Raw genomic sequence first — 15,121 nt, 5'->3', positions numbered from 1 at the left:
ATCATTGTCTTTTGTCAGTTCTCTCTCATGCCCTGTCTAGACCCTTCTTGCATTAAACAAAAATAATTTTTTTCTTATTATAAAAGCAACATATGTTTCTTATAGAATTTTTAATTTTAAAAAATTTTACATGCAGAGAAGCAAAAGAAGAAAATAAAACCATTCCTAATTCACCATCATCATCCTTCCATCGAGATGAGCTTTGCTAACATTTTGGTATATTCCTTCAACTTTTTTCCCATGACTATTTAGTCATGTATATTTTAATAGTATCATTATATATATGGTTTTGTAAATTTTTCTTTCTTTCTTTTTTACTTAACAACTTATCATTAATATTCATCTCATACTAAAGTTATTCCAATGAGATTCAATCCCAGATCTTTTGCTGTAAGGATGGAAAGAGACGCCCTTGATCTAAAGCTGGAAGGATATGGCCCTGGGCACATCAGGGCCACCGTGTGTAGAGGCAGAAAGCAGGATGGCGCCATCACTGTTTGAACCCCATCCAGTCTGACCCATGGGCTTTTCAGCTCGACACCAGCCACTGCATACCCTCCACTGCTACCATGATGTGGCCACTCGTGCTGGGTTTCTGTTACTTCCATCTGAAAGATGGAACCTACAGAGCTTAGCACAAACCCAGAGCAGCCTTCCTGAACCAGCTGGGTCAGAAATATCTCAAGTAATGGGGAGGCACTTTTTTGCAGAGGGGAGGGATGGCCAAAGATGCAGTTTTAACAGCCTTGCCATTTCTGTCTATATTTGAGGGTTTTAAAAAATATTGCATGTCTCCCTACTTATTTTATTCAAATATGCCTGGCACAAAGTAGGACATATGGGTTAAACTGAGCCGGTCAGATCAGTAGCCAACGGTGGGGACCAGAGTTAGGAACTATGATCTCCATGCAGCATGCTCCCAGCATTGCAGGGTCTGGGAAAGGATCCTGCCATGGCCTCAGCCCCAACCCACCCCCATTTCAGCCCTCACCTCAGCTCCAACCCGACCCGAAACTCAGACGTAACTCCAGCCCCTGACATGCTTTCCTCAATCTTACCCAGATCTGTGAGGCCAGTTGCAGGAGCCTGGCTTCCTAGGTCTTCTGTTGACATCTTGAGGATCCACTGGGGTGGGTGGGGTGAGGCGAGGAGATCCATCCAGCACCAGGATCCTGATTTACCAATTTTTTCTGCTCAAGTCTTTGCCACTCCTCGTTATGGCCACTAGAGGGCAATGATGCTACATCTTCTAGAAAGAAATTGTTCCTACCTACAGAGGAGTCTGGAAAACCCCTTTCCAGAATCTTAGGACTTCCATGTTCACTGCCTTATGGTGAGGATGTGGAAAGGGCAGTCCAGAGGGGATGGGGGGTTCACCCAATGTCACTTAGCCATCCTGCCTCCTGACCCTCTGCCCAGACTATTTTCCTGACCTTTGCATGCCCTTCCATCCTTTCCTGAGCCAGAGGAGCCCAGCCCGTGGGAGGAAGCCTACTCAGGGGCCACCCACCAGCAGAGGTGTGGGAACCTCTTGGAGGAAGAGAAGCTGGTTGTAGTAGAAGAAAAATGTCTCCTGGGACCTTTGCCCCTGCCCTGGGGGCTCCACCAACATGATGGAAGCTTCTGGGCTTGGGCAGTTCCTTCCTGCAGAGAGTGCTCAGGCCTATCTTCTCTGCTGGCCAACTGCTGGCCAGCCTCCAAGGCCCGGCTCTGGTGTCACCTCAGGGAAGGCTCCCCTAGCCCCGGGGCCTTTGTTAGTAACAACTCTAGCTGGAACCACCGCAGGTGCAAAGCCAGCCAGGTCAGGAGTCGGATGGGACTACCTGTCAGAGGGGACAGAGGCTGAAGGGAGAATGGATGGAATTGCTCAGAATTGTGGAGAAGATTCTTTTTTTGTGGACGAGAGGAGGTGGCAGCAGAAAAGGGAGAGGGGCGTGAGTTAGGACGGGAAGCTGGAGGTAGGGAAGCCAGAGACAGCTCACTGGGAACCTTTAGAGGTTTCTGTCCTGTGCTTGCAAAGTGCACCTTCTCCTGACCCCTCCAAGGTAAGCATGGGCCAGTGCCCAGGCTGTGGGGACGGCTTGGCTGCAGGCAGCTCCCCTTAGCTCAGTGGGAGAGGCCTGGCCCTTCCCACGCCCCTCCTGGAATGCAGAGCAGCTCCTGGGAGCTAAGCAAGAGCGTGACCTCCCCTCTGGAGTCTGAGGCCGGTTGGCCTCCGAGGCCCGGGCCAGCGTTCCTGACGGGGAGCCAACACAAGCAAGGGGCGAGGGGGCGGCAAGCCCCCGCCGTCTGATCATCATTTGTTTCCATTCTTTGCGGGAAGGGGGTGTGCTGAGGCCAGAAACTCCACATTGGTGCGGGTGGGGAGATGTGAATACCATGGTTCTACTGTCCGGTAGATGCTGTGCTGGGAGCTGCGGATACAGACACAGCATCACCTGCAGATACAGCTGACGGTGTTGAGGGGCAGACTCACCACTGAGGCAGTACGGGGCCATCAGGGCTGCGATGAAGGGAGGCACACGGGGCTGTGGGGGGACACTGGCAGACCCCGGCCCAACCAGGCCAAGGGAGGGAGAGGGAAGGGAGGGAAGGTGGTGTGGCAGGGCCTGTAGTGCTCGCTCTTAAAAACAATAACTGCCATTACTTAGTACCAACTACTTCGCCAGCCACTTCCTAACAGTTTGTCCTGACACAGTCCATGAGGTGACTGCCACCCCTCTTACCTCCAGGATCCAGAAACTGAGGCTCAGAGAAAGGTTTAGACCAGGGCAGGCCAGAGGAGGGGGGACCAGGCTGTCTGAGGCACTCAGTTTGGATGCAGCCTCCCTTCGGGATTCTGGAGGCCTCTCCCTGAGTGCATTTAACAGCCAAGGTCGGGGTTCTGTTCCCATAGCTGGATGCCTGGAATATTCCTGTTTTCCACATCCCTATGTGGGAGCCAAAACCAGCTTTCAAGAGCCAGGAGACTTGAGCGTGAAGGGGAAAGCAAAGATTCCCTGTCCCCGAATTGACTGAATAGGCATTGTGTAAGTCCAGGACACAGCTGATGGCTTCTCTCTGCCTTTCTAGGTGCTGAGTCTGGCTGGTTTTCTGTTTTTTTCTTCTTCTCATCTCTCTTCCCTTCTTCTTTTCCTCCCTCCTCCTCCTACTGTCAATTAACCACAGACAAGCTGGGATGCAGTGGAAAGAGTCAGACCCGGTTCAAATCCTGGCCCCACAGCTCACAGCAGTGTCCTCCCTGAACCTCCCTTCCCTCATCTGTAATGTGGGATGATAGTAACTACTGATGGCGTATTTCTGGGAGCAACAAAATCACAGATGCAAATGTTCCAGGCCCATTTGCCTTTGAAAACCTCTGGGTCTAGATCATGGGAAATAATTACAAACAGGAAGAGAAGACATCCTTTTATCTTTACTGAAATCTCTGAGTCTTGGATTTCTCTCTTAAAAATGGAAGTAATGATGGGACCTACTTCAAAGAGCTGTTGTGAAGATTTAATGATGTAATGATGTCCTTCACACATAGTAAGTGCTCATTAAATGATCTGTTATTATTATCTTTGTGAGGATTGTTTGTTCTGCAGGAACCCAGGGAATAAGGGAAAGAGAAGAATCTGTACATACACGACAGCAAAACTCCTCTGAGGCTAGCTGTACTGTACTCAGCAGGAGGTCGTGAGGATCAGGGCACAGGCTTTGTAATTGAAGCATCAGAGGAGAAATATGATGTCCTGGGGAACATGGCCCAGGCATTAGTAAGGGAGTAAATGGCCAGGAGAAAGAAGGATGCCCAAATGACATCACTTTATGCTCTGAATTGGATCTGTCCCAGCAGCCTTGAAACTGCACGGGTCTGAACATGTCGGTTTATGGGTCTACTTTACCTTCCAGATTGGTTGGTTCTTTGGGGCAAGGGCCATGTCATACTTGATTTTGTATCAGGTATGGGCATGTGACAGAGATTGGGCTTTTGATCCAAGGGGGCAAAGGAAAGACAGCCCTGGGACTTTTCCTGAAACTTCTTTAAAGTGTTACTAAGGTGGCATAAGTTAGGAGCCACTGGAGGCCACCATGATTTTCACAAAGGGAGAGCCTGCCCAAGAGGGATGTCAACTCAGAGGAAAGCAGAACTAAGAGACAGAGGCAAATGCTTTATGACATCGTGCGAACACCTGGATTCACCCATTCCTGAAGCCAGAACTGCCCTGTTTAGTGTGTAAGTCAATAAATCCCACCCCCCTCCCTTTCATTCTTAAGTTGTGTTTTTCATGAGTTGGGTTTCAGTCTCTTACAACTCAAACAGCCCAGATTAATGGGGGTTTTTTCTTTATTAAAAAAAAAATCTTGATTATCAGATGGCATCTATGAAAATGTTTCCTGGCCCAGTAGAAGCAGGTGGCATCCCACGAAGGGCACCCAGGGGAGAAAGGAGCCTGGGTTCTGCGTAGACTCTGCCTCTCATCAGACCTTGGGGAAGGGATGCGAAATGTGCCTCTAGATTTTGCCTTAACTCTGCAACTTCTACCTTGGTAGAACCTCAGCTCCCTTGCCTGTAAGATGAGGAGAAAAATATTGCTGTAAAGGTACATTGTGAGAATGTGTGATAATCATGGTTTCCAATGCTTGACAACTGCTGGTTCATTTCTCTTATCCTATCGCTCCTGAAACTCAGTGTCACCAAGCTGGGCCGTTCTAACAAGCTAGAAAGAGAAGCCCAGGTAGCTCCTTCATCCCCAGCCCCGCTGCTGATACCACTGCAAGGCTCCACCCCAGAAATCTGGGCCGTAAAGCACAGCCTGGAGGAAGCCCGACCAAACCGGTCAGCCCGGCCCGGCCTCCACTAGAAACTTGCAGGCGCTTCTCTCTACCATGGCTAAATTTGGACTCAGACAATGGGTCTGGAAATTCCTGACAAATTCCAGCAACGGCCAGCTGTTCTCTTCGGTTTTTGCAGAGTAGGGAGATAATTTTTTCCAAGTAACAAATTTGAAGTAATTCTTGTTCATTATAGAACATTTGGGAAACAAGGGGAGGAAAAGCCACCGATAATGCCGTCACCTGGACACAGCCCCTCATAGACATTTTGCTTCTTTTCTGCTGGTCTTTCCAATGCAGGTCAGGTGTGGGGGCTGTTGGTTGTGTTTTTACATTCACGAGATCAGAGCGTATGTACAATTTTACATCCTGACTTTCCCACCATATTTTACATAAGCATGCTCCCGTGTTATGAACTCTTCAACAATTGTTGCTCCTGTCGCCAGACGCTGTGCCTAGCACATGACCAGCATGATCTCAATGACGCTCTCACCCACCTTAAAATCAGGAACTGTTACCATCCTTGCTGTGCAGATGAGGAAGCTGAAGCACAAGGAGGTGAATGAAGTGTTTCAACCAATGTCCCCGTGAGGCCCAGGCAGTCTGGCTTCACACCCCATGCTGTAGCCATGTACGTGTCTGCATCATGGTTTATTCAACCTTTCCCCACGGCCACGTCTGTGGGTTTTGCTTGCCCAGCATGCATTCTTCATAGCTCCACTTTCCCCTGGGAACTGCAATTCCCCACTTACCTCCTGGAGTTCAGAACAGGGTAGCTCTTGGGTGCAGGTGAGCACATGTCCCGGAACTGATCAACCAGAGTCCTGTATCCCCCTCCTCAGTGATTGGCTTGGGAAGAGACACGTGACCCAAGTTGGTCCCTCAGGGGTTGCTCAAAGGCAGGAAGTATACTGGACCTGCAGATGCTACCTTGAGAACCTGCCTGGGAATGGGGCGGAGAGAGGGAGAGAGGCCAAGTCCCAATGCATCATGGATACAGTTGTACGTGAAGTGGGTTCTACTACTGGATTTTTCAGTGACCTGAGCCTTTTATCCCCTTAAACCTGTCGAAGTTGGGTTTCTGTCACTTGTGACCAGTTTTATCAAGTACACCCTGATTGTTGGACATTAGGGTTGCTTACAGTTTTTGACCATTATAAATAATGCTGCGATGAACATCTTTACACAGAGCTTATCCTTGATAAGAATAATTTCCTTGCCATACTTTTGCAGAAGTGAGTTACTTGGCAAACAAGTGAAACACTGTCAGGGCTCTGTAGACATTTTGCAACTTGTTTCCTGAAGGCTGGCAACAACTCAATCCCTCACCTCCACTCCCCAGCAGTGTATGTTAGTGTGATTTTATTTATTTATTTATTTATTTTTAAATTTTATTTTGTCGATATACAATGAGGTTGATTATTGTGGCCCATTACCGAAACCCCCCTCCCTCCTCCCTCTCCCCCTTCCCACCCAACAGTGTCCTTTCTGTTTGCTTGTTGTATCCAAAACAGTATGGTACTGGCATAAAAACAGACACACTGATCAATGGAATAGAATAGAGAATCCAGAAATCAACCCACACACCTACAGCCATCTGATCTTTGACAAAGGCACCAAGCCTATACACTGGGGAAGAGACTGCCTCTTTAGCAAATGGTGCTGGGAGAACTGGATATCAACATGCAGGAGAATGAAACTAGACCCATACCTCTCACCATACACTAAAGTCAACTCAAAATGGATTAAAGAATTAAATATACACCCTGAAACAATAAAACTTCTTAAAGAAAATGTTACTGTGATTTTAAAAACTGAGTTCCATGAGGCCACCAGAGGTGAGAAAGGCGGAGGGGGAGGAGTTAGTGAGAACTTGGTAAAGGGCTGCAAAAAGCAACAACATTGTGTAACGTTGAACGTACTAATTATCCTGATTTGAGCATTACATATTGCACACAAGTATCGATATTCAACACTGCACCCACAGATATGTATAATCCTGTTTCAATAAAAATAAATACTGAGTTCTGAAGAGACTTTCTTTTTTAACAAGCCAAAGTTGTATTTGTTTTTTTAACAGGAAAATTATGTTAATATAAACAGATAAAAACAGACAAAAATCAGAACACACAACACACAAAAGCACAACACACAAGACCAGTGCAAACCCTTCCCAACCCACTTCCCCAAGTTTTAAAACCCTTATTACAGATCCCCAAAGATTAAACAGTATTGGAGAGGTCACAGTATTGAATCAGAAATATAATAAGAGACATGTTTAAAAAGGTCTGTACACAGGTAGCAGGGTGTGGGGTGGGGTATGTACACTTTATCACTTCAACATCAAAAACAATGCAAAAGGGTCTTGGTGATTATCACAGATATCTAGAACCCTACCATGTATGCTAGTCCCCCATTCACTTTTAAAAGTTGCTTTAAAAAGGATAAAAAGTGCACAGACATTTTCATAAGGCACAGACAGATTGTTGTACAAGTAATTTCATTAGGGACTTTGAAAAAACAGTGAGACAACTAAATACCAAGAAATGCCAGGAGGCCACATGTTCCTGAGCCGGTGTCCCCCTGCCAGAACTGGGGCGGGGACAGGATCTAGCAGTGGGAGGTTATTGCCTCTCATTCACCAAGACTTTACACAACCCCATTCTCAGCTGGAACTGACTCTCAGGATTCTCTTGGGCCTTGGGGACTGATTTCCAGGAGCTAAAAGTGGCAGGTAGCCATCTCCCCAGTGTCTTCCTGGGAGGACCTGAGGGTGAGGCGGGTGGGGGGTGAGGATTGGAGATTCTAAGGCCATTTTGGCAGCAGCTCACTGGCTGCAAGGTGCTCACCACTTCTAACACGGAGGAGGTTTTTCAAAGCATGCAGGGGGCCTCAGGTCAGGAAAGCAGTCATCAGGCACTTACCTAGATGGACCTGAGGCAACAGATTGGCCAAGAAAGCCCAATGGATCCTCCCCCAAATGTCTCACTACCCTCTTAATGTCCCACCTCTGGCATCAGAGCTAGGCCACGGTCCTCTCTGCTCAATCCTCCCAGCATTCCGCACCTATGGCACTCAGCAAATGTTCGCTGAATGACTTTGCGTGTTTTACCAAACCCCTGAACACTCACAATCTGATTTCTGGCTTATTCAGGAATCTTTACTGGGTACCTACTACATGCTAGCTCAGAACCCAACACCAGAGGGATCAAATAAAAGTTTATAAATCTATCTCCTCTGGACTGTGAGCATCTCGCAGGCTTTGTCTTTAGTCCCAGTTCTCAACTCTGTGTCCAGAACACAGTTCGTGCTGATTAGTGATGCCACAGTTAGGGCAGGTGCCCGAGTCGCTAAATCCCAGAAGGCTCCCTTTTCTAGGAACACACTGGAAAAAGCTTGTTTTACGCTGGAAACAGCCCAGTTTTTCAGGAGGCTCCAAACGAACAGGAACAAGAGCACAACAAACGGGGAGTCTTCTGGTCTCTCCACTCCTAGGAGCCCTTGCTGCTGCAGCACAGAAGGGCACACAATGGGCAGTTGGCCTGGGAAATAGGAGGGCTGGGTCAACTGAGGGGGTGCTCAGTGGGCTGGGGACCCTACTTGAGAGGGTGCTGGTCATAAGGCCCAGGAATGTGGTGGGACAAGGCCCTGGGTCCCTCCCCAGTGTTGTCCCATCTGCATGTCCCCACCTAACAGGAGGAGGCAATTGAGTTGGAGCCAAATTGTCACAGAGTTCAGCTCTGCCAGAAGGTGGGCAGTGAACAAATGAACCTGAAAAAAAGGACACTTGTCCTTCCAGGGTGTGGGCCACAGCCTGGGGCTGGAACCTCCACACAGGCACAGGTGACCAGGCTCTCTTCAGGTGACAACTCAAAAGTCTTGAGCTTTCTGGGATTCAGAGCCAGGCAGTGGGGAGCATGGGGTTTCAGACCAGACACTTTTGGGTTTGAATCCCAGCCCGCCATCTCCTGTTGTGTGACTGTTGTCACTTCACTCACAGGACCTCAGTTCCCTGACCTACCAAATGGGGACATCACATCTCGCTGATTCTAAGTAGCACGTATTTTTCACACCTGAACATCTCTGATTGGAATGAATTGGACAGTTGTGGCATCCTACAGTTAAGATCGGCAGTGTTTTTTCTTAGTGGTACATATCCAATGCATTTCGTCATCAGCAGTATCTTCAGTGAGACTCAATATCGTAATAAGACATGCCTCATCGGATTAATGCAGAAAAGTACCTCTCGGGCCCAGTGCCAAGGCACACAGTAGGTGTGAAACTGAAAATGGTGATTCCTTTTCCTAAGACAGAACATACAGGAGGATGTGAGCTCCTCCTCTGCAAAATTGAATAAGTCAGTTTAGAGCATCAGGAAATGTCTGGTGTTTAGAAGATATGCCCCCTTAACTCCTCTTGGAAACAGGGAGGCTATTTATAGAGACTGCAGAAAAGGTTAAACAGGCCACTGGCTCCTTTTTTCCCAGTTAACAGGTCACCAGGAGCCAGGCCTGGTCCATCCCTAGGTAAAGGTCCTCAGCCACTGGCTTCCTGGTAGTGGCTGTACATGACCCTGGCTGAACCCAAGGGGGCAGCCAGGAAGAGCAAATGGCAGGAGAGGAGCTGGCTCCCCAGGCCACTGAAGTTTGTGACTGTGTCTTAATCTGATGACAGGGGCAGTTTCCTGGAGAACCACAGTCCCAGCTGACGAGCCCTCCCACACAGGGCCTGTATGTGGCTCTGCCCAGACCCAGTAAATGGAAGGCTCCCACTGACCAAATTCAGCTGGGCACCCAGGGCTGCCTAAATTCTCAAATTTTTATGGTGACAAACACTGTGGTTCCTGTAGCTCCCCAAAAGAGTCTGCTCCAAAATTAAGATGTAGGCATATTTCCCAGATTCAGTAGGGAAAAGTAGTCAATCAGGGGTTCTAGACAGGGCAAGAGAGTAGGGTCTAAAGTTGAGATCAGATCAGAAAACCATAACTACTCCCAGCCAGAGGAGTGCTTGACCTAAGGCCTCCAGTACTGCAAGGGCACTGGCTGGTCGCGGTACCTGATCTGAGGAGGGCCTGGCCCGGCTTTGCTCCGAACACCCAGACACCCAGCAAATGTTTGTTATATGAATGCATAAACTCCCTGAATGTTTCCTGCTCCCTCTCTCCCTCAGCAGGAGATGGTCAGATTCGTAACTATAACAAAAACCGTACTTGCTCTTTGCAAGGTATCTCAGGTTTTTTAGAATGTTGTTCTGGTCCTCCTGAGAGATCTTGGAGCAGTCAGGTACTAGACTTCTAATTGGAAACTGAGAAATATGGAGACCAAGGGATTTCCCTAAAAGTACAGCATGGGACAGGGCAGAGGTGAAGCCCAGAACTGGGGGGAAGAAAGGAGGAGCAGGCCTGTGCCAGCCCATCAGCCAAGGTGTAGTCTGAGAGTCTACAGAGAGGGGCCCAGGCAGGGGTGATGGGATGGGAGTAGGGTCAGGGCCCCACATAATACTAGCAAATAGACCTGGGAAGGGGGGAATCACAATGCCAGCATTTTCAGTTAATGTTTCAATTCTCAGTTAACATGGTACTTATCAATTACACCTTAGTAATCAGCAGGGGTAAACAAACTGGGAATCAAAACAAAGACCAGTTACAAAGCCCTAACCCCTCCTCCTACTTCTGCTAGCAGATTGCCCTGGGAATGCCCAAAACCCCTGGTTAAAACCAGGCCCAAGGGTTACAACTGAAAATAGAAGAGCTGTCTGCACTATGGTTACGACAGGAAATAGGGAGAGCTGTCTGTACTCCGTGGCCTTTCCAACTCCAGGTGAGTCACATGCCTCTAGGATGCTTTCCCTCCCCCAGGAAAAGAGAACCTGCCTCTTGTCTTCTCCTTGGAGATGGGAAAGGATGTCACAAAAAATAGAGACAGAGTCAAGGTGCAATGTGCTTATTATTAGACTGTCTGCAGGTGAAGGTGTGAGAGGAGGAGGCAGCCCAGGGCACTCTGCCACAGCACCCATCAAAACTAGGCTCCAAGAAACAAAAAAAAAGTGAATTTTCTCTTATGTTATCCGCCCACCTTTCCCCCAAGGAGTTGCTGCATTAGAGCTGTAAACAGTGAGTTATTTCTGCTTCGCCTTAGAAAACAAGTGTCTCTTTTCTATACCATCCAAGGGAGTTCTGTTTAGGTTCAGGCTTCATACATTCAAAACCAGCTTATGTCCCATCCTCAGAAAGTGAACGATTTCTAGTCACGCTAACATCTGGGCTCTGGATTGCACATTCCTTAGTGTTCAGTAACCTCCTAGAGCCAGGATCCCTGGATAAAATCCCTGTGTGTTCTCTCTCTCTCACACACACACATTCTCTATTCTCTGGCTCCCTCCCTTCCCTCCTTTTCTCACATACACACTCGACCTAACCCCAGAAAGAAGCATTGCACAGACAGAGGACGCTGTTTCCCAGCTGAAAGGTCACCAGGGGACAGGGTGATCTGCCAGGCAGTTCCTGAGCTTGCTCTTGGGACAGCCTTTGGGGGACAAAGCACTTCTGAGCCGGAAGCAACCCTTGCCTGGGCTCAGATCCCCGGGGCCTCATCTCCACAACTGTCCTGCCTTGCCCACCATTGCAGAGTGGCAGACAAGATGGCTGCTGCCCTTGGACTCCCTGGCTGCATGGTAGTTGCCTGACCCAGGAGGGCTTCAGAAAGGTGACCTTGCTCTAGCCAAGGCCTGTCGGCAGGCCAGGCTATGGCCTGTAGATCTTAATGACGTCCTTGATGGGCCGCCGGCAGATGGGGCAGCAGGCCCGGGCCTGCCTTTTGAGCCGCAGACCACAGTTGTGGCACAGGCACATATGTCCACATGTGTAGATGACCGTGTCCACCTCACCGTCGAAGCACACTGTGCACTCGCCATTCTTGCCACCTGCTGGCTCGGGTGGGGGGAACACCGGTGACACCGGGGGACTCATTGGTGAGCTGGGGGCTGTCACTGTTGAAAGGGAGAAGAGGTCATACATTAATAATGTAGTTCCCAGGGAGGGGGGCTCTGCTGGGGTAACTCCAAGAATATCGGGCTTCTTGGTGGGGAAACAATTTTGGGAGATACCAATGTTGGTTTACGTTCTGGGTTTTGCAGCTTTCTCTCTACCCTTCTATCCTCTGCTCCACAAAGCATCGAGACAAAATGACACCATCATTACCCTTTGGGATGCCATATCTAGATGTTTCTCCTCCCTCCAGCTGAATCAGCTGAATGTACGGCTGAGAGAAGGTGAGGAGGCAGGGGGAAGGCAGCCACCCTGCTCAGCCCCGGGAAGGCCACTGGCATAGCCAGGCCAGCCTCCAGCCCCTGCCCCCTGCCAGGGTTTACATTTCTTTACCCAGGGATGACTCAGATGCTGAGGAGGACTGGTTGACACTGAAGGTCATATCTGAATCACTATCATCCTGGGAGCCGCTGAGGGATCCTGATGGAGTTGTGGTCGCAGGACTGGACTGCAGGGTACCTGAAACCCAAAGAGACTCCATCAGGGAAGGTGGTAGGCTGGACCTGCCCTGCTAATCCCTAGTTCTTCACCACTTTGCACCTTAGCTTCCCCAGCTGTCTAATGAGATGACAGGAGCTACCTCCCAGGGTTCCTCTAAGGACTGACGAGTTCGCACAAGTGCAGTGGACATCGGTTCTTTGCTTGCTCACCCTCCACTTCCGTTTATTTCAGAAATAGCGCTGGGATGGTCTTTTGGGGCATTATTTCACCCTCACTCACATGATCCAGGCCAAAAAGTTCCACTCGTTGGTTTCAATGGTGGTTCAGGGAAGGGCACATAATTCAAGCAAGGCCACTGAGGACCGACTGTGTGATTTTCACTAGAACTGTTGGGAAAGTTGGGGCTCATTCCACTGGGGGGTGCTGTGGATTGAACTGTGGCCCCAAAGTCCATGTATTAGAAACTTAACCTCCATGTGACAGTGTTAAGAGGGTGGGAAACCCTATTATGGTAACTGAAAGGTGAGGCTTTGAAGAGGTGATTAGATTGTGAGTACCATGCCCTAGTAAATGGATTAATCCAACTGATGGTCACGGGTGTGGCTCTGAGGGCTTTAAAAGGAGAAGCAGTCACGTTAGCTCTCTGTTCTGCCTTTCTCACCATGTGACACCCTGCATTGCTGTAGAGTTACCTCACCAGATGTGTTCCCTGGACTTTAGACTTCCCAGCCTCCAAAGTTGTAAGCAATAAACTTCATTTTCTTACAAATTACCCAGTTCCAGATTATTTTGTTATAAGCAACAGAAACAGACTAATACAGGAGGTAAGCCTGGTGTTGTAAAAGCCGCCCTGTGGCAAGGGCCTGCCTGAGTTAAGGCAACAGAGGAGAGTAGAGCTTTGAGATGGAAAGAGAGAAGGGATCCTGATGACATCCTTTCAACAACTAGGTCCAGCTGTTCTTGAAGCCACCCGATATAGTCATGCATCACGTAACCATGAGGATATATTCTAAAAAATGTGTCATTAGGCAATTTCATTGCTGTGCAAATACCATAAAGCGTACTTACACAAACCAAATGGTATAGGTCACTACACACCTAGACTATGTGGTATATCCATTATAATCTTATGGGACCACCATCGTATATGTGATCTATCATTGATGGAAATGTCATCATGTGATGCATAACTGTACTCTCAGACTTCACTTATGTTTACCCATAAATTTCCCTTTTTTGCTTAGGGCTCCTTGAGTGGGGTTTTGTCACTTGCAACTACAAGATCCCTGACTACTAGTGGATGTGTTTTCTTCCCCAAGTTTACTGTTGGTTCAGATGATAGGATGAAGTTTTAGGATGAAGAGAAATGCCCTTTCCCTTTCCCTACTTGAGAATGAATGCACAGATAATGGGCAATTCATCTCAGGCTGAAATGGTGATTATGTCTGATGGTTCCTCAAAAAAACAGAAACAAAAAACGACCCCACAACCAACACCCTGCTCCTTCTCTGCCCTCATTCAGGCAACTGCAGTAGCTGTTGCTCTATTACCACTGATTAGACACGCCATGTCAGGCCCTGCTGAAGGCATTACACGCACCTCATCACTCCATCCTCCTGACAACCCCATGATGCAGGCATTACTCTCTTTCTACACAGAGGGAAACTGAGGCTCAAGAGAGTCTGTGATTTGTCCAGCATCTTCATAGCTAACAGCTATGTGACTCTGGGACTGTCATGTAATCCCTCTGTGCTTCAATTTTCTCATATGTAGATGGGGATAATGATACTGATTTCACAGTGTCATTGGGAGAATAAAATTTAAAGAGGTAACATATGAAATGTTGACTGTTTCTGTTATTTTGACTTTACTTCTCGAACCCTGAAAATGGAACTGGGCTGTCTGGGAAGCCTTCCTTGACTACCACCCTGACTCCACTAAGCTGGAAGAGAAGCCCCTCCAATGCTGCAGCCACCTGCACAGCGGGCAGCTTTCCCTTCAGATGTCTGGGAGCTCCTCGTACGCAGGGCCTTCGGTGTCCTGTCTTCTGCGGGCCCTATCCCGGAGCCCAGGGCTTGGCCCACAGTTGGCGGGGGCTCCATTTCTATCTGCAGCATGAATGAAGGCAAGAATCTCAAAACTGGACGGTTCAAGTCTCCATTCCATTTTCTGTGGACGGTGCTATTCTTATTTCCTCTTTTACGTGCAGTTAAACTTATTTTTTTTCACCTGAGTTGTGAATGACAGCTCAACTTATTTTTTCTCTTACACTTAACATGCATGACATACGCTTAAAGCGCCCTAACAGAACAGATCATAACGGATCTAAAAATTGCACCGACCATTTACCGACTGTATACAGACTACCAAGCTTTAGGTCGGTGGTTAACAAAGAGCGGTCCCAGGAGCAGCAACATCGGCATCATCGGGGCACTTGCTAGAAATGCACGTTCTTGGGGAGCACCCCAGACCTACTGGGTCGGGAGCTCGGGGGCGAGGCCGGTGATACTGCTGGAAGCTCAAGGTCGGGAGCCGCGGGCTGGGTAGTGTGCTGGGGGCAGTTAGTGGGCGGGAGCCGGCGGGGTGGGGCCTCGCGCACGCGCGGTCGGGCGGGGACTCACCGAGGAGACGCAGCTGGCCCGCGGCACCGCCGCGCACGGCAAAGAAGGCCCAGAGCGCCTGCGTGGTGTCGACGCACAGCAGGCGGCCGCGCGGGCGCCCGTTGACGCCCAGGAGCACGTCGCCGCCGGGCCGCAACGTGAAGCTGAGCGCGTCGCCGCCGCTCTGCACGGGCCCGGCGCGCGCCACCACCCAGTA

General features: G+C 49.0%; 1 protein-coding gene across 1 annotated transcript in view; it reads right to left on the bottom strand.

Annotated features, from left to right (window-relative positions):
• Positions 1-10,744: 10,744 nt before the first annotated feature.
• Positions 10,745-15,121, bottom strand: part of LOC103595911 (E3 ubiquitin-protein ligase NEURL1B-like) — a 36,304-nt gene continuing 31,927 nt past the window's right edge. Inside the window, exons 3-4 of the mRNA XM_008579441.1 lie at positions 12,197-12,322; positions 10,745-11,805 (exon numbers count right to left, since the gene is read on the bottom strand). Coding sequence (XP_008577663.1) covers positions 11,561-11,805; positions 12,197-12,322 — 371 coding nt within the window. The 3' untranslated portion in view covers positions 10,745-11,560. The remainder of the gene's footprint in view (positions 11,806-12,196; positions 12,323-15,121) is intronic.

This window comes from Galeopterus variegatus, unplaced genomic scaffold (assembly GCF_000696425.1).
Source record: "Galeopterus variegatus unplaced genomic scaffold, G_variegatus-3.0.2 Scaffold1885, whole genome shotgun sequence".
Lineage (NCBI taxonomy): Eukaryota > Metazoa > Chordata > Mammalia > Dermoptera > Cynocephalidae > Galeopterus > Galeopterus variegatus.
Note: the sequence above shows the minus strand (reverse complement) of the source record. Positions and strands in the feature narration are given on the sequence as shown.